The sequence below is a fragment of the Macrobrachium nipponense genome, chromosome 3 (genome assembly GCF_015104395.2).
Source record: "Macrobrachium nipponense isolate FS-2020 chromosome 3, ASM1510439v2, whole genome shotgun sequence".
NCBI classification, from domain to species: domain Eukaryota; kingdom Metazoa; phylum Arthropoda; class Malacostraca; order Decapoda; family Palaemonidae; genus Macrobrachium; species Macrobrachium nipponense.
Genome location: NC_087202.1, coordinates 71,833,359 through 71,851,293, shown reverse-complemented (window position 1 = coordinate 71,851,293; position 17,935 = coordinate 71,833,359). Strand labels below are relative to the sequence as shown.

Genomic DNA, 17,935 nt, shown 5'->3' with positions numbered 1-17,935 from the left:
ATTTTATTCCCTAACTTTAATTTAAACTTATGCCTGTACGAAATATGCACAACGTAAAATATGCCAGTCATTTTCTTTGAACCCAAGCAGTAAGGCCATAACTGGATTTAGGTAACCTTATGACAAGCTTGTGATAGGCCTACCCAATATGTAATACCTATTACCCTCAAACGGTACCACCCCATATTTTTATACCTAACTGCTTAGGCTTAGTTTGTTTTATTTTTGCCTGTTTAACAATAAGGTACTAGTAAATACGCATACCATAGCCTAGGTAATCTTATCCTTGAATCTTACAACATGGAAAGTCAAAGTATGTAGGCTATTTGGGAGGAGGGGAGGACCAGAAATGATCATCTTGAACAGGAGGGGTACAATAAAATGTGCAAAAGCGGAGAAAACAAAACAAAAAAAACTAAGGAAAAATTACATCCTTGAAGAAAGATAATAGATGTGTTACTTTTAAGCCTAAAACAAGATTCAAGTGAAGGGTAGATCTAAGTAATTATTCTATATATATATATCATAAAGAGTTGCTAGTATTTGTGTTCTTCTCACACACACACAAACTCATTTGTGTGTGTATATATATATATTGATGTGATATATTGTGCGAAAATAGAAAATATCAGCATATTGAAATAAATGAAATAGCTAGAGAGAGAGAGAGAGAGAGAGAGAGAGAGAGAGAGAGAGAGAGAGAGAGAGAGAGAGAGAGAGAGGATGATGGTCCTTAAAAAACATAATGTGGAATTTGAATTTTGAAGGATGGGTGTCGGTTGACCCGCCAAATCAAACTCATTTTCTTGGTAGAGTGATTGCAGTCAGGTCATTCTTTTGGTAACTCTACGTAGTTTCTCCTCTAACTTTTACCTTTCGTATACTGTACCATATGTACAGTTTTCGAGAGTATGCCAAATAATTGCAGTGTGCTTTTCTAGCAAAAAAAAAAAAAAAAATGATTGTAGGATCTATTTACTTACACACGCAAATGATGAGTCTTAGTTTATGCATTCGTGGTTCAAGGACTTCATGAGAAATTACAGTTACACCTAACTTTCCTAAGCAGAGCAATAAAGTAAGTACCTAGAAGATTATGTATTGCTTTTTGAGTGTTTTTTGTTTTTTTCAAATCGTACGTACATCCTTTTTTTTGGGGGGGGGCTGAATAGTGTTGGTAAAACATTTGGATCTCCCTTTATAATGTTGGTAACACTAAACTCCATGATTATACCTTCTGGTAATAAATAATGTTAGTTTTTACTAGTAAACTATAGCTTGTTCTTCATGTTGTCAACGGACTCATTGTGGTACAGATCCAGAATCCTTAAGATTTATTCCATGACAAAGGATGCCATTTTCTGTGCTTGCCCTGGGCGCCAGCCCTAGTTACGCCTTTGGTGTCAGGTATTTCCTTGGAAATTGACTTTTTTTTATATTGTTTTGGTTGCTTATTAAGAATTTACTGTTATTATTTGTCTGTTGGCTGTAATTACCCCCAAGGGCTAGTGCTAAACATGCTGAAATACATTTGACCCCAGTCCCTTGTGGCTTTGATATTAGCGGGACCATTCCTTGCAGTTTGTTCCCGAGTTGTTGCTTAGAAATACCAAGTGAAGTTATGGCCTATAGATAACAAAAAGAATGATAGTCAATCTGAAACTTTTACCATGGCTTCCTGATTTAAATATAGTTATTGGGGTTGTAAATGTCAGTGACTTTTAAAGACTAAAGGCGTAATTTTTTATGAGAATTGACTTTTAAGAAGCATAAATGTAATAGTGCTTCCTCTGTTTCTCAAAAAGTTGGCAACTTGTGGAAATAATTTTGAATTTTTTTTTTGGGGGGGAGGACAAATCTAATATATCTAACTGTTGCAAAACACTTTTCTTCTTCCATGTTCAGAGTACTGTTCTTCATTGTGGTGTTTGCATGCATTACTTTCATTTCAAACTCTTGGATAGAGTTATGTAATCAATCAAGTTATGCCAACGCTCAAAACTGACTTGTGCCATTGATGATAAGTAAATTTATTACAATGACAAGCATCCTTTGGACTCTACTTGACTAAGTTGTTTTAGCTTCCAACACTAGGCAGGCTGCTGCAGCAAACAGTGAATTGTTTTATAGAATAAAGTTATTAGGAATTTTTTATTTTTTTATTTTTTTTTTTTTACGGGGTGGGGGTTACAACTAAAATGTGGATAATTTGCCCAGTGCAGTTGTAGAGTCATCTGATCTCCAAATGTTTAAGTGAGGATTGAGCAAGTTCATTCCAGCTTTCTTTTGATGTCTCGTGAATTCAAGTGTATAAGATTTATTTTTTATTCCCTGATATTTATTTACAGCGTTTTCCTTTAATATGCCACTCTCTGCAGGCTGATTTTTCTTTGGAACCCTCATGGGTTTATAGTCTCTTGACTATGTCTGTAAGTGTTTTCAGCTGAAAATTTACAGAAAAATGTATCCCTGCATTTAAGAGAGTTCTTAAATGTCTTTTTCAGTCTATACCAGCCTTAGTACTACAGTTATCATTAACTACTAATGCATGCTTGTCACACCTTTTCTTGGCTTAGTCCCTGTTATGTTTCCATTTATGTGTTGTTGGTTGACTGCTTCTTGAAGTGATTGTTGCTAGAAGGTTGTATGAATTTCATAACAATATATTGAGGTTCACTGCAATTGTAGATAAACCATGTTGTAGGGAGAGAGTGGTCCTATGTCTCCATGTATCCTAGTGAAAAAGCTGCTCTGGGTTTAGGGAACTTTGCTATTCATTTTGTTTGCTACAAAGTCAAACAGGAAGCTCCTAGTGTTATACTTAATAGTGCAGATTTCTGGGCCACATTAATACACCCTTAGGATAATGTTGACATGCTTTTCTGCCATTCTCAGAATGATTGGCATCTCCTTACTGGCCACAAGTCAGATGGGCCTTCCCATCAAGGCACTCAGAGAACTACCCCTATACCCCATATTGGTATGACAGCCACATCTGCTATGTATGAAAAGTAATGGAGTCACTTGCAAGACAAAGGGTTGGCAGGAAATCTTGAGTACCATCAGATCTACCCAGATGTCTACCAGGCACAGTGGGCGATCTCCTGTGGTTGATGTCATGAGAGGTTCTCTCTCCAGTTGGAACCACTAATCAGCAGATCACAGTTTTTAATACCATCCTTTAGACTAGTGCCTCAGTTACTGCATTAAAAGGCTACTGCTGAATCTTTTTCTAGGTCTTTTGGTATAAGGGCTTTAAACTCTGCCTCAGTAGAGGTTTCCATGCTCTGAGGAGTTTCAACGGCCTCACTTTCCCTAGGATGTGGGATGTGAATTGTAACATCAGTCTTACTCAAGTGCCATACAAGCCCCTGAAGAGGCTGCAGAACTCTACCAAGATACATGGTAATTACATAACAGAGCTACTAATCTCTGACTTTCAGTAATCTGTAGGTATGACCCCCTCCACCCCTCTTTTCACTGTGGATGGCTGGTTTGTTAGACTATACTTAAATGGGATTCTATTGTAATAGTATGCCACCTTCTGAGCTGGTCTTCATGTCCTGCACAAGAAACTTAAGTTCTCGTTTCATAGAGCAGAAGGTTACAAACAAGCTATACTCTAGCATCCTTGACATCACATATGCCTAGAATTATATACAGGTGTCCTACCCTACTCATATATATAGTATATAGGGGAGCAACACTAGTTATGATCTCTAGACAATACCTCCTGCCTAAGAAGGGAGTCATAGGAACAACTACAAATTTTCAAGAATTGCATATTTTGTAGATATATAAATCTGAAATCTTTTATCAAAATCTCACTTTATTTGACCCTATTGCAGAAAGGGGAAAAAAGTGTCATTAATAGCTGAGTGGGTGGGTGGGTAATTGACCTGCTGCCAGTTAAAAACTTTTTGTTACGAAGCTTCAACGTCCAGACCACCTGTTACTGAATGTCTGGCCATTACTAAAGGCTTCAGGCTTGTATACATTGGAAAAATTCTAATCATCTTAAACATTTGCAATATTTTTACATGGAAAGATTTCAGAATAACCACTTGAGGTGTCTTTGGAAGCTATGGGATTTTTTTATGCCAAAAATATAGGATTAATGAGCATGTGTAGTTTAAATGTTATTGGATATGTATAGTGTCATCAGGCATTATATTTTATGTCATCAGGCATGTATATACTTCATTTGTATCAATATTTTTTTGATAATATTTAGAAAGTATTAAAATATCTATAATTTTTGCATACACACTTTTAACAAGGATTTTAATTCACTGAGGGATTCAGAGTTGATGAAACAGTTTTAGAGCAATAACGTTTTATCAAAGCGTCAGATAAAGGTGAAAGCTGGCAAGTGTATATTTTATAACCCAACCTAATGTGACAAATTTTTAATCAATTTGTATTTTTCATAGCTAACAAACCTTCCGTCTTAACAATAGGATAATCTTCTAGTGCCAGCTGGAAACCGGTTAAAAACAATCAAAGATGATAAAGTAAGCAATCTGAGGCATCTGGCAACTCCTGCGTATACAAGGTGAATGCTGGTCACCGACCAGGCTCAGAAACTCGTGATGCACCGTTCTTTCTTTAACTGCCTTGGAGAGTTATTTTTCGCTTCGCTCTCCTTCCCCCAAGCCAGTTTTTGGATCAAAGCCTGAGCTTTGTTTCATTTTTATTCAGCCCAGAAGTTTCGTGAATGTCAACTTTTTAGACGGCCTTCCTTGTTTCCCATGTTGACCTTCCGTAGGACAGATGCAATTGCAGTAGATGTGCCTTTGCTTCGTCACTGCTTGTGTTATGAGTGTGCTGGCTTGTCTCCCAAAGGTATATTGCCCCCTTCAGGGAGAGGGTACCTAGCTACTTTTTGTTCTTTAGTATTTTGCTTTTGTTATATTGAAGATATTTTGAAAACATTTGTATTGACATTAATGTTTTATGTATCTTTCATTTTATCTTCTTACACATTTACAGGTAAAGGTTTTGAACACAATACATAGTGACGTCAAGGTGCTGTTACATATGGGGAAAACGTCTCTTCACTGTGGCTCTGCCCACTTGCTGATGACATATTCACTAATTTTTATTAGAACCCACTACCCATCACTAATTTATATTAGAACCCACTACCCATCCTAGGCTTCAGCATTATCAGTGATGGCGAGCAGGATTTTGTCATCTTCCCCTTGATTGTATTATCATTCTCAATAATTTTATTATTATTATTATTATTATTATTATTATTATTATTATTACTTTATTAAAAGTAATGGCTACTTCAGCAGCGTTACACTTGTAGAGATTCTTCTCTATTTTGCGAATAGCGGCTTTTTCGGTGCTACTTAAACAGGCTAGTAGAGCGCCTATAGAGGTCATGGTAAAATACAGGGTCAAAATAGGTGTATATATTTGAATTTTACAGATAAAACTCTGATACCTAGTCATCAAAGTCATTAAACAAATTTTCTCTCTCTCTCTCTCTCATCTCCTCTCTCTCTTCTCTCTCCTCTCTCTCTCGCTCTCTCTCTCTCTCTCTCTCTTTCTTAAAGCAAGCTTTCGTCTGGAGCTGCCAGACATCCTCGGGCTGGGAAACTGAGGGTGGACTGATCTTAGTGCGGTGTCCGTCCTCGTTATATCTGTGGTTGACAGCAGGGGGTCTGCCCCATGCTTGTCTCCTATTGGCTGGTGGCAGTGAGTCTTGTTTTCATTGGTTGCCTGAGCCAGATCTCAAGCCACTTTCTTCGAGCCGATGGTTGCGTTGCAGCATATCCTGCAGCCGCCTGGACCTCCTAAGCGGCGCTGTAACATTGATGGGCATTGCGCTACGCTGTGGGACGTCACAGCGTAGCGCAACGCCCATCAATGTTACAGCGCCGCTTAGGAGGTCCAGGCGGCTGCAGGATATGCTGCAACGCAACCATCGGCTCGAAGAAAGTGGCTTGAGACCTGGCTCAGGCAAACCAATGAAAACAAGATCACGCCACAGCCAATAGGAGACAAGCATGGGGCAGACCCCCTGCTGTCAACCACAGATATAAACGAGGACGGACACCGCACCAAGATCAGTCCACCCTCAGTTTCCCAGTCCGAGGATGTCTGGCAGCTCCAGACGAAAGCTCGCTTTAAGAAAGAGAGAGAGAGAAAATCGTTAATGACTTTGATGACTATGGTATCATAGTTTATCTGTAAAATTCAAATATATATATATATATATGTACACCTATTTTGACCCTGTATTTTACCATGACCTCTATAGGCGCTCTACTAGCCTGTTTAAGTAGCACCGATAAAGCCGCTATTCGCAAAATAGAGAAGAATCTCTACAAGTGTAACGCTGCTGAAGTAGCCATTATTTTTAATAAAGTATGCTTGAGAGAGTGTCTGCTTCCTAAGTATTATTATTATTATTATTATTATTATTTTGTAGAGGTTTCATCACAACTTCCATAGTAGTTGTGGGACCAAGATCAAGAGAGACAATGTCTACCCAATTGGGTGGGGTCACCTCCCACCTGGGGTAACTTGTAGACAATAACCTATCTTAGAGGTACCTGCTCATTACGGCAACTCACCTGATGATGCAGCACTAAGGAGGTAGGCAAAGCTCCGCCTATATGGGAATTTTGGGGCTAAGTGACCAGACTTTGTTGGGACAGTTGTTAGCTTGGAATTCATCCATTTTCTTGATATTCATATTGTTTCTGCTTTCCAAATATAATTCAATGTATATAATTCATCCACATAATGAGCCAGTCTAGAGCTCATCTGTTAGATCTACAGCTATTTGGCCGAGAATACAAAAAGACAATCTGTTTTGTTTTACTTCAGGTTTTGACACTGTAGCCTCCTGTTTGCTGCAGTAAGAGATGAGTGTTGCCGCCAAGTAACTATTACCCATTATAGAAATAGGTAATTACCTATTCATGCTATAGTAAATCTTGCCACGGGTCTTTTTGCTTGTATAGAAAGTGGCAAGCTATAGCACAAATGCAGTCTTGCAACCACAGGAACAATTCCATATCCTGCTGGCCATTGTTGAATTTGTTGAAGCCTAGACTGTGTTAGTGACTTATTGTCTACTTGGTGGATGGGCGGAGCCTAATGACATCATAATATGTTTATGTCATGAATGGTTTTTGGATCCTTTTCCGCGATTTTCCCGGTTCTGGCATCGGCAACTTCATTTTACTGTATAATTATCAAAACTAACAAACTTAGTTGCTAAATACTAATTGCAAATAAGGTAGGGTTATAAAATATACACTTGCCAACTTTCACCTTTATCCAATGCTTTGATAAAATGTTACTGCTGAAAAAGAGTGTTTTTTTGGCTCTAAATCCCTTAGTAGAGTAAAGTAGTTGTTTTCATAACAATATAACAAAACATTGATTAGAACTATTCATAAGTTGTCAAGTTGTATTAAATGTGCTAATGATGTGTGCAGTGAGTTGGTAATATGTTTTTATGATTGTTTCATAGCAGCGTACATGCACCCTAATGCATAGCTGCATTACCTGCTACATACAGTATTGCTAATTAGTTTAACTCCCATTGCTTAATGTGTATAAAGTTACATTTATAATTGTGCAGTTGCCTAATTCTATACATATTTCTCTTTGCAGATACCATATAGTGATTGCACCTATTCAGAATGGTGAAGTTGTTTGCAGTTAGTGTTTTGTACAAAGGTACAGAGAGTGCTCATCTTCTCAAAGCAGCTTATGATCTACAACAGTTTGGATTTTTTCAGCGTGGATCAGTGCAAGAATTCATGACTTTTACAAGCAAGATTATCACAGAAAGGTGTAATGCTTGTTCACGGCAGTCTGTTAAAGAACAAGGTGAGGTGTAGTGGCTAATAGCCATGAAAAGGCATTTAAAATAATTATATATGAAGAATTTATAAGATTTTGAGTAAATACAGTCCTTGTTTCTTACCATGAGACAGAGAGGTTACTACACTATTATGTAGTAGTCTGAGCAGTTTCCCTTTAGCTAGAAAAAAAGCACACTTCATTTTTCCAGTTTTCCATGTTGTTTTTGTGATTGTTGTTTGTACTGTATTAGTTACCATTATCAGTAATTATGAAAGTCTTTAGAAATTTTTGGCTTTACCTTTTGTTTGTAATTATTGGTATGGAATATTTGATATTGTATTAATAGAACCATTGCCACCCTTTGAACAGATTTTGCTAGCTGAAAGGGACTTTGTTATTGAAATACATTCAGTACTTAAATTGGATCAGTAGCATTATGTAAGGTTAATCTGGAAGTCAAGACATCAGAAAGTGCAAAGATTACAAATTGTCATAAAAAGATAATGTATAAAAGATTTTTTTGTGAAACGAACAGATGCTAGTTTTCCACATGAAATTATTTAGCCTGATCATATGTAGGGTTGGGTATGGATCTTAGGGATTGGAAAAATAAGATAGTGTTGGTTAAAAGAACCAAAAAAAGGTGCTCTGAAAGAGTATATAAAGTGAAGCAATATAATTTTTCTTACAATTGTTTTGAAATTAAAGTATTCTGTAAAATTATTTTACAGAATAGAATTAGCATTTTACTCTTTGCTAATGTATGGACAGGTTGCGTAAAGGAAACAAAAGTTTGTAGTCTGATTTTCATTGTTAGACTACACTGATTGTTTTTTGTGCTTTGAAAAGGAATCTGGTTGCGTTTCATGTACTAACACATTATGGAAGATCAAAAGATTTGATGAGATTCTTTAGACTTTTCTAGATGGAATATTTCAAATTTGCTGAAGGCAGTCTTTGAGAAGTGTGGTTGATGGAAAAGTACATATGTGCAAGTGTATGGTGGAGAGCAATTGATAAATAGGCAGGACTCATTGTACAGCACTATTGTGGTAGATGAGAAGCAGGTAGAAATTGGAATTATCTTGAGAAAGGTATGAGAAATTGAATGGCAGGGTAAAGTAGTCGACAAGAGGACTACATATCTCACATTGACAACATTGTACAGGAAAATTTCACTGATCTGAGCTGAGAGGTTGGGGACCCTGGTTGCATATAGTATATGCCAGCTTATCGCCTATATGCCTTGTTTCTTGTTTCATTTATTCATAAAATATAACAATTTATGTACTTTGTCTCTTAATGAAGAAATTGGTAATAATTATGAAGTGAAAATAAGTGATATGCCAAATTTTAGTCCTACCTGACCATCAATCATTTCTTTCAGTTGTTCTTTGGAAGCCAAGAGAAAGAGATTGGGTGCTTTCCATTGAATCTTCATTGTTAATGAAAATATGTGGGAAGGGGGGGTCACGGTTGAGCAAAGTCAGTGTCTTTACCTTGTAATTTGCTTAAAGAGCTAACCCTATCATTCATTGTGTATAGTGCCCCCAGACCATGTGTATACATTACTCATGGGTGCTGGGAAACACTACTACACTGGACCCCTGATCTGTTAGTGATTTGTCATAGACCCTAGAGGTTTTACATGATAGTGCTTCTCCCAAAGTAGTTGTGGTAGTACTGTTTCCTTCTCGTTTGATGTGTGCAGTCCCCAGTCTGTGCATGGGCTGACACAGTGGGTGCTCAGTACCCCAAGCTCCCTTGTCTTCTAGGTTGGAGTTATGAAGTGCCTTGTGCACCTGTGCTTCTCTTGAAGCTTGCAGGATAGTTTCCACTACCATCTATCTCGGTGTGTGCATGCACAAAGCACACGCTATACAGTATTTCCCTGTTGTAAAGCACACACAAACCCTGGGATGTTCTTGTATGAACCATGAATTGCTGAGAACTCTTGATATGTATAGGCATAAGTTATCCCCAGGTCATGTGCATGCAGCAGGTTTACAACATCATGGCAAGTCATGTACAGGTGATTAGCCAAAAATTACACAGTATGTTCCTAGTTCATCCAAGCTATGGGGCACTTGCACCATCTTCTTCTTTCGACCTTATTAATCTCATTGTATAGCAGGGCCAGCTGGTCAAGGAAACTTCCTCCATCTATTTCTAATCTTTGCATCATCTTCCCCCAGTCCCACCTCACCCATATTCCTTCTCACCACATCCATCCATCTGATCCACTGATGCCCCACACTCCTCCTCCCCATAACTGGCATGTTCTTAGCTCTATTGACTGGTTCCACCTCCTCTCTTCTTATACATGGCCATAGTGTCTCAGACAAACTTCCCTAGCCTTCTCCTTTACATTACATATACCACTTGTATGTTAATATGTCAGAACTATAATTTATAGCTTTTAGTTCAGTTTCGACCATTCAAGAAATCTTTGGGATATGAACCATTATTTTAAGAGGCTACAAGTTAACATCAAAATTGTTATAATACATAAGAGTACTACAGGATTGTAGATCTCAATTTCTTCAACAGCACATGGCCCTGCTGGGTTTAGTTGTTTGTGTCCACTGCCTGAGAAGAGAATCTAACTCTTACTTAGAAAAACTGTTAAAACCTGAGGGTTTTGTTTTCCCAGTTCAGAACCCCTTTACCTAAGTTGGACAGAGATAAGTAACAGTGGCTTTTGGTAGGTCTCCTCAGCTACCTGTTGTAGTTGGGAAAGTTTCTTCCACAGAGGTAACTCCAGCTTGCCCACATCAATAACAAATGAAGGAGGACTGATCAATTATATGTAGGCCATCCTCCCAGATTGGTTCCTTGAGTGGATAGATCAGTGAGGAACTCACAAGGGGCTGGACAACAGGAACCTATTTGGGGAGTTCCATTGAAATCATCTGTTCACAAATACATAGTACTTTAGAGGATTACTGGGAGCCCACCTGAACATCTCATTCATCTCAGGAGGGCAGAAGACACATCATCAGCACATAAACATCTGAAATGCAAGTGACTGCTAACCCAGCAGTCATTTCTAGAAGGTATGATGAGTCACTCTGTAGCATTGATAGCCACAACACGACCATGGTGGTTAATGTCAGAGTGGGATTGGGGAACATTCACTGTATCCGAGACATGTTAATCCCGTAAATATAGTTGAAAGAAGTTATAACCAAGATTGGGTACATTAAAAACTTAATACATTATCTATTTAAACACAAAAAATTATTGATATAGAACCTGAAAATGCAACCATTCACTTGTCAGAATATAAGTATAGAGAACCTAGAAATGTTAGACATGTAAATAGTAGGTAGAAATTTGAAGAAATGATTACATCATTTGCAAATTGATCTCATTCTTCCATAAAACTAATACACAATGTAGTGAACCTTCCAATGATAGTTCTCATTCTTGCCTTGTAGAACAGAATTCAGCCTTACATCGTTGATTTAGGACCTGGTCTTGATTCATTCTTTATCATTTAATATTTTTACATTCAATTAGCAAACTCATAATTGGTAAGGGAAAAGCTCTTGATTACTATTTCTATTCATGTGATTGACTCAGACAAGGGTGTCTTGAGCCTTTCTTAACATCTAAGGAAACAGGGCTGAGATCACAGTGGAAAGAGACTCTACAAGGTTGGGTCAGGCCATAGGTCTGGGTATTAGGATTTTGCTTCAAGTCCAAATAGCTAAAAGGTACCTTGTGTAAATAACTCCTTATACGAAAGTGTTGGTTAGTATCCTAGGAAGAATACAAATTACATACACTGAAAATTTATTTTATTACGTAATTAGTTTATTTTTCTCATGTAGCAAATGCACATTTTTTATCTCACATTTAGCACTTTCGCAAGTCGATACAACTTTCATTCATATTTATTTAGAATATAACTAGAAAATAATTTCGGTTGGTTTACAATGTAAAGAATAAGTTCTTTGCTCTAATAATGAAGAACAAATACTGGCAGGTAGTACATTATTTTAAAATGTTTAATCAAGTAGAGAATTACAATGTACATTTGCAGCAATCTTCTTTTGTTTCTTGTAGCTGGTGATAGACTTGAAATGCATTATTACATTATCATATTTTAATTGCAGAATATATGTGTCATGTTTACGTGCGCTCGGACAACCTAGCAGGAGTTGTGATTTCTGATCATGAATATCAGTATCGAGTAGCACACAATATGATAAATAAGGTAAGAAAGACACGTTACAAATCTCAAAGTGATCTGAACTTGATGCTTGGTTCTTGGTAATTCACCAATGGTACCAAGTTTTTATTTCTGAATACTTGTGGCTTGCAACCAAAGGTGTACTGTTGCATTTAATTTTAGTTTGCTTATACAGTGGTACCTCAAGATACGAAATTAATCCGTTCCGAGGCGGCCTTCGTATCATGAGTTTTTCATATCTTGAACCGCATTTTACATGTAAAATGCCTAATCCGTTTAAAGCCCTACAAAAACACCCCAGTAAATTATATTTCCAGGCTTACAACACATGTTCTAGGGTTACGACGCCGATCCGGCGGAAGAAATATGACTCCAAAGAGGCAAAATACTGTACATACTTGAGTAATATTCAACTGCATGTAATGTTCAACCCCATTTTTACTGCATATAGTATTAGGACTTTAGCATATGTCCCTTAGCAATATGCCTAGCTTATGTTAGCGGTTGCCACTCTAGCCTAGTCTATGATTCTGACATCTAAACCTAAGAAGCTACAAGCTTAGAATATGCCAATAAAATGTATAAATAATCAGTATGTACTCATTTCAAACCATTATTAATTAATCATTAACTATAATACACAAACAAACAAACAAAAAACCTTCCAATCGTTTGTTTACATTCAGCTCTTACGAGTACCGAACGAACGCCAAGCAATCACTTTTCCTAGGACACAGTAAGCCATAAATTTTCATTAGTATCTCTCTTCAACTAATTAAACTACTAAACAGTAAAATAACCATTCATTTCTATTCTTTATTCTATCTTTACCTAATGGAGATACCAAGTTACTGACAGCTATAATGAAACACATACGTAACATAACATTAAAACAGAAGAAGAATTCTAAAAAATTTGTATTTGTTGGCTTCGATGATAGCAGTCTGATTTATATTATATTTTATGATACCTAATTCACAATTTTTTTGTTAAATGTATTGCATGTACTCATTTCAAATAATTATTAAGTAACCATTAACTATAATAAACAAAACAAAAAAAAAAAGCTTCCAAACTTCTGTTTACATCCAGCACTTTATGAGTACCAAGCAATCACTTTTCCTAGTACACAGTAAGCCATAAATTTTCATTCTCTCTCTTCAGCTACTGAAACTACCAAACAGTATAATAACCATTCATTTCTATTCTTTATTCTATCTTTACCTAATGTTTTTTTTTTTATTAAATGTATTGCATGAATAAGTTTTTCAATTTACAACATCCTTTTACCAATAGAATGCATAAAGCACAAGGGGTAGATGCTGACCAATAGGAGAGCAGGATCTTATGGGGTGACTAGCATCAGGAACCAATGGGAGAGCGGGAGGATGGTGGCGAGTTTACTCAGTTGGCGGGGCGTGAGTTTTAAAATTGTTCTCGGTGGTCCGGGCTAATCTCGGGACTTTACAGCAACAACCTTTCGTAACTTGAGCAATTTTCGTATGTAGAGCCGTAAAATTTTTCGTATTTGCTTTCGTATCTCGAGTTTTTCGTAAGTTGAGCCTTTCGTATGTCGAGGTACCACTGTATTTATACATCTGATTTATCTTTTGGTCACAGTTACCTAAACCTGATTAATAGAAAATGGAATTGCAAGAGAACAAACGTAGTTCTCTAGGTTTGAAAATTGTTAACAAATTGAGTTGGTCATTATCTGAGTGCTTCTAGCATATAAGTACATAGTCTCTGTGTATATTTTTTTTGTAAGTTTTGTTATCAATGAAAATATAAACAAAAAAACAAGAACACCAAGAAAACCAAACTATAAAATTGATATAGTAGTGTAAAGTTGACTGCACAACTTAATTCCATTTTTTTTATACTCTGTTTTTCTTAATTTTTGTATAGTAATTACAAAATGAGAGGCCCCATATATGGCTTTTACATGCTGCTTATTGTTTAAAAAAATTCACTTGGTATGATGCATATCACCATGCACACAGTAACCCGTTGTACTGTTTTCCCCTTTTGATTACAATTGAGAATTGATGACCAGCAGTGCCAGCACATTTTATATCCTCCAGTGTATTAGAATTTCATAGTAAGAGTTTGAATATACATATTTCATTATTTTTTCTGTATATACAAAAAACCACTCCCTTCCAGGTTTTAGATGATTTCACTGCTAAAGTTCCATCACATTTATGGCCAACAACAGATGAAGGTAATATCCCTTATGCGGAGTTACCGGTTACTCTGGCAAGATGGCAGAATCCAAGAGAAGCAGATTCTCTCACACGTGTTCAAGAGGAGGTAGAAGAAACAAAAATCATATTGGTACGATACTCAGTCTTCTTAAAAATTGTTCTTTGGTTTGGTTAATCATAACATTAAATTTACTATAGTCAGATATTGCAGGTCATTGCAATATTTTAGAAATTAATTACAAAGGCATCTTATTTTTATGTCAGTGATTCAGTTTGATGGCATCAGTACATGCACAGCTAATAGACAGAGTTTCTTCCTTACAAACGTAATGCTGCATATCATCAAACCCCCTCAAATGCAGTCACCCTAGTTATTTATCTTAGTTATCCTAGGGATTACTGATGTTTATTTCATAAACATCAGGAAAGGTAAAACACCAAACCTGTCCCATGGGACAGGTATTTTACCCAAAGTCAGCTATCATTACGTATTTTTTTTCCAATTGAAACCAGATTTCAAGTTCGTGACTTACAGTATTAAAATAGTAGTCTCTCTCTCTCTCTCTCTCTCTCTCTCTCTCTCTCTCTCTCTCTCTCTCTCTCTCTCTCTCTCTCTCTCTCCATCATCATTGCAGCATAAATGTATGGTATACTGCCTGGCTGTTTTAACTTTCAATTTTCTAAGATCTTCAAGAGGACTGATGTATAGTGCACATGTCAAGTTCAACATTTTCCTCTTTCTTGAAAAACCCCTGCTAGATTTTTAGTTGGTAACTTCCTGTACTAAAAAACCTTTTGACTTAGGCTCCCAGGTATATGACGTTAATATATTTTCCTGAGATGAAGATTGTGAACAGAAATTCCTTTTTAGTAAACTCCTTGTATCTTGTATTTAAATAGCCAGAACTCACAAGCCCATTTTCTTTCAGATGACATTAAATCATGAATTATCTAGAGAGAAAGAGGGAGAAAGGCATAGTGATTACTTATTTCTAATGACATAGCAAATACATTTTCTTTTGCCTTTCCATGGACAACACTACTACTGTTGCGTAGGTTAGCCTGCATGTTTATAGGCACTTATTCATCATATTAAGGTAAACTACACTAACTGCTGCCCCACCCCCTTTCTGTCTCCCTCTGACATTATTTTTATTGACATTTATTTAATGCAGCACAGTATTATACTTTCTATATTAATGCTGTGTTACATCAGTGTATTGTGTATATGTACCAGTACTGTCTGCAAGAAAAGTGAAGATACACATTTTATTAGATTTTGTTCATCAGATTTAAACTTTTTTCTTACAGAAAACACATAATGTCGGTAAATTTACTCTAGTATGTTAAAATACAATGCAAATTATATCTGTTAAATCTGCAAAACAAAAACACTCAGATACTTATAAACTTATAACAACCATGTGTGTCCCAAGTAATTGGAATGTCTTACATGGATTTGTTAATAGAGATCTGGAAGATATAGCAAGGACAAGCTGGTTGTGTTACTCCGTATCACAACGACAATATTTATTAGTTTTCCCCCTGTGAACAGGATTATTATTGCATCATCATTCGCAGTAATGGTCATCATTTTAGTTTCTACAATTTGTTTATATTTTAAAGTGTTTAATGTTAGCTGTCATCAATGGATAACAATGTAACAGCTTTCACACTTTGATGACTTTGATGTTGGCATCGATCAAATACTAGTAGCTGTTGACAAAGTTACTGTTATTTAAAGGAAACCTTTATGAACTCAGATTTTCTGGCTAAGCTCCCATTATAAGCAAGTTGAAGTTAGCCTACACAGCTAACACGTCTGCATTACTTTGCCACAAGACTGAAAGGTCTCCCAGTACATTAGCATTTAATGTATGACACTTACCTGGCAGGTATATATATAGCTATATTCTCTGTTCCACCTGGCAGAAATTTTCAAATCTCACGGCAAACGCTAGTAACCTATTAGTAGTTCAGGCAACCACCACCCCGTTACCGTGGCGCTAGCACCAGGAACCGTTCCCACTTGGGCCAGATTTTCTCTGCCAGCCAAACCGGCAACATTGTTGGTGGTTCCCTGCTAGGATTTTCCTTTTCGTTGCTGACTTTTCATGGATTTTTGGTATCGTCCTTGGAAACGTTAGCTTGGCATTCGCTTTGGATTGTTCTTTAAATATGTCTGACACTGGTAGTTTGTTTAGAGTTTGTGTGAAAGAGGGGTGTAAGGTAAGGTTGCCGAAGACTTCGGTCGACCCTCATACTATTTGCAAGAAGTGTTGAGAAAACAAGAGAGATCAGAGGGAATTCTGATGCTCTTTGGGGTTCAGTCAAAGACCCCAGTAGACCCATGAGTTTAAAAAGAATTTAGCCCTCAAAGAGATTATTGAATCTACTTTTTGGAGAACTAATTCAATATTTGCGTCTCATTATCTTAGGGATATTCAGACAACCTTTGATAATTGTCAGACGCTAGGTCCATACGTGTCCTTGGGTACAGTGTTGGGCAAAGGAGTTACCACCCCATAACCGAAGGTTAAGTAATTTTATCAGGTGATGGTGTTTGTGTTTGTTGGTCGTCTGAGAAAAGTGTTGTTTACTTTTATCAGTCTGGTTTGCATTATCTTGGTGTAGTGTGTGTGTGTAGTTCAGGTAATGATCTATTACTAGCTTGAATGCCGTGGCATAAGAGGGCTGTAGGGTTCTGTCAACACATTGGTCACGCCCAGTTGTCAGTTCCAGTCTTAGCTTCTTCAACATACAGGACACTTCCTTGTTGAGAGCTCCTAAGGTTTAAGCAGGCTTAGAGGCAGGACCTATGAAGTCAGCTACCTTAGCAGGTAAGGAACCTAGAGTAAATTGATAATTTTAATTATTTATACTCTAATAATGTTGCTGTCTTTGACCCACCTCCAAATGTGTCAATCAGCTATATATATACCTGCCAGGTAAGTGTCATACATTAAAATGAAGTTTTTATGTTAAAACAAAGTTTAATGTATACTTACCTGGCAGGTATATATAATTTAATGCCCACCCTCCTCCCCTCAGGAGACAGGGTTCAGAGAAAATCTGGCCCAAGTGGGAACGGTTCCTGGCGCTAGCGCCACGGTAACGGGGTGGTGGTTGCCTGAACTACTAATAGGTTACTAGCGTTTGCCGTGAGATTTGAAAATTTCTGCCAGGTGGAACAGAGAATATAGCCATATATATATACCTGCCAGGTAAGTATACATTAAACTTTGTTTTAACATAAAAACTTCATTTTTTTGCACAACATAAAACTTTAATTGCCGGTGCAGTAGATATCAAGTTATTTGTGGCAATAAGTATTTTTACTTTACACACATTCTTTCGTGAATGACTTATGGATGAAAATCAATTTTCAAAAGTAGAGACTATATCAAGAAAGCAAAGCAAGAATGACCATAGCTTATGGATGAAATTTTCCACTTTTTACAATCGGAATGTTACAGCAACTGTCTAGTGGAATCAAAATTAGGGTATGAATTCCTTAGGGAATTAACTTAAATACAATGGTCCCTTCAAATTTTATCTTAATACAGGACAGTAAAACACAGTCTTGACAAACATATCTCTTTGCTTCCCTGGAATTTGTGCACCGACTCACGCACTTTCCCCTGCCTTTTTCCATCACGAGTCCACCACCACTACTCTAATTCTCTCTCTCCTC

General features: G+C 37.0%; 1 protein-coding gene across 3 annotated transcripts in view; it reads left to right on the top strand.

Moving 5' to 3' along the window:
- Positions 1-17,935, top strand: part of LOC135221804 (synaptobrevin homolog YKT6-like) — a 47,964-nt gene that overhangs the window by 597 nt on the left and 29,432 nt on the right. For 2 of the 3 annotated variants that reach the window (XM_064259677.1, XM_064259675.1), the window contains exons 2-4: positions 7,642-7,860; positions 11,958-12,058; positions 14,201-14,371. In XM_064259677.1, the coding sequence (XP_064115747.1) occupies positions 7,671-7,860; positions 11,958-12,058; positions 14,201-14,371 (462 nt within the window). In that variant the 5' untranslated portion in view covers positions 7,642-7,670. Of the gene's footprint in view, positions 1-6,445; positions 6,613-7,641; positions 7,861-11,957; positions 12,059-14,200; positions 14,372-17,935 lie in introns of all 3 variants that reach the window. The other variant, XM_064259676.1, reaches the window with a different exon arrangement.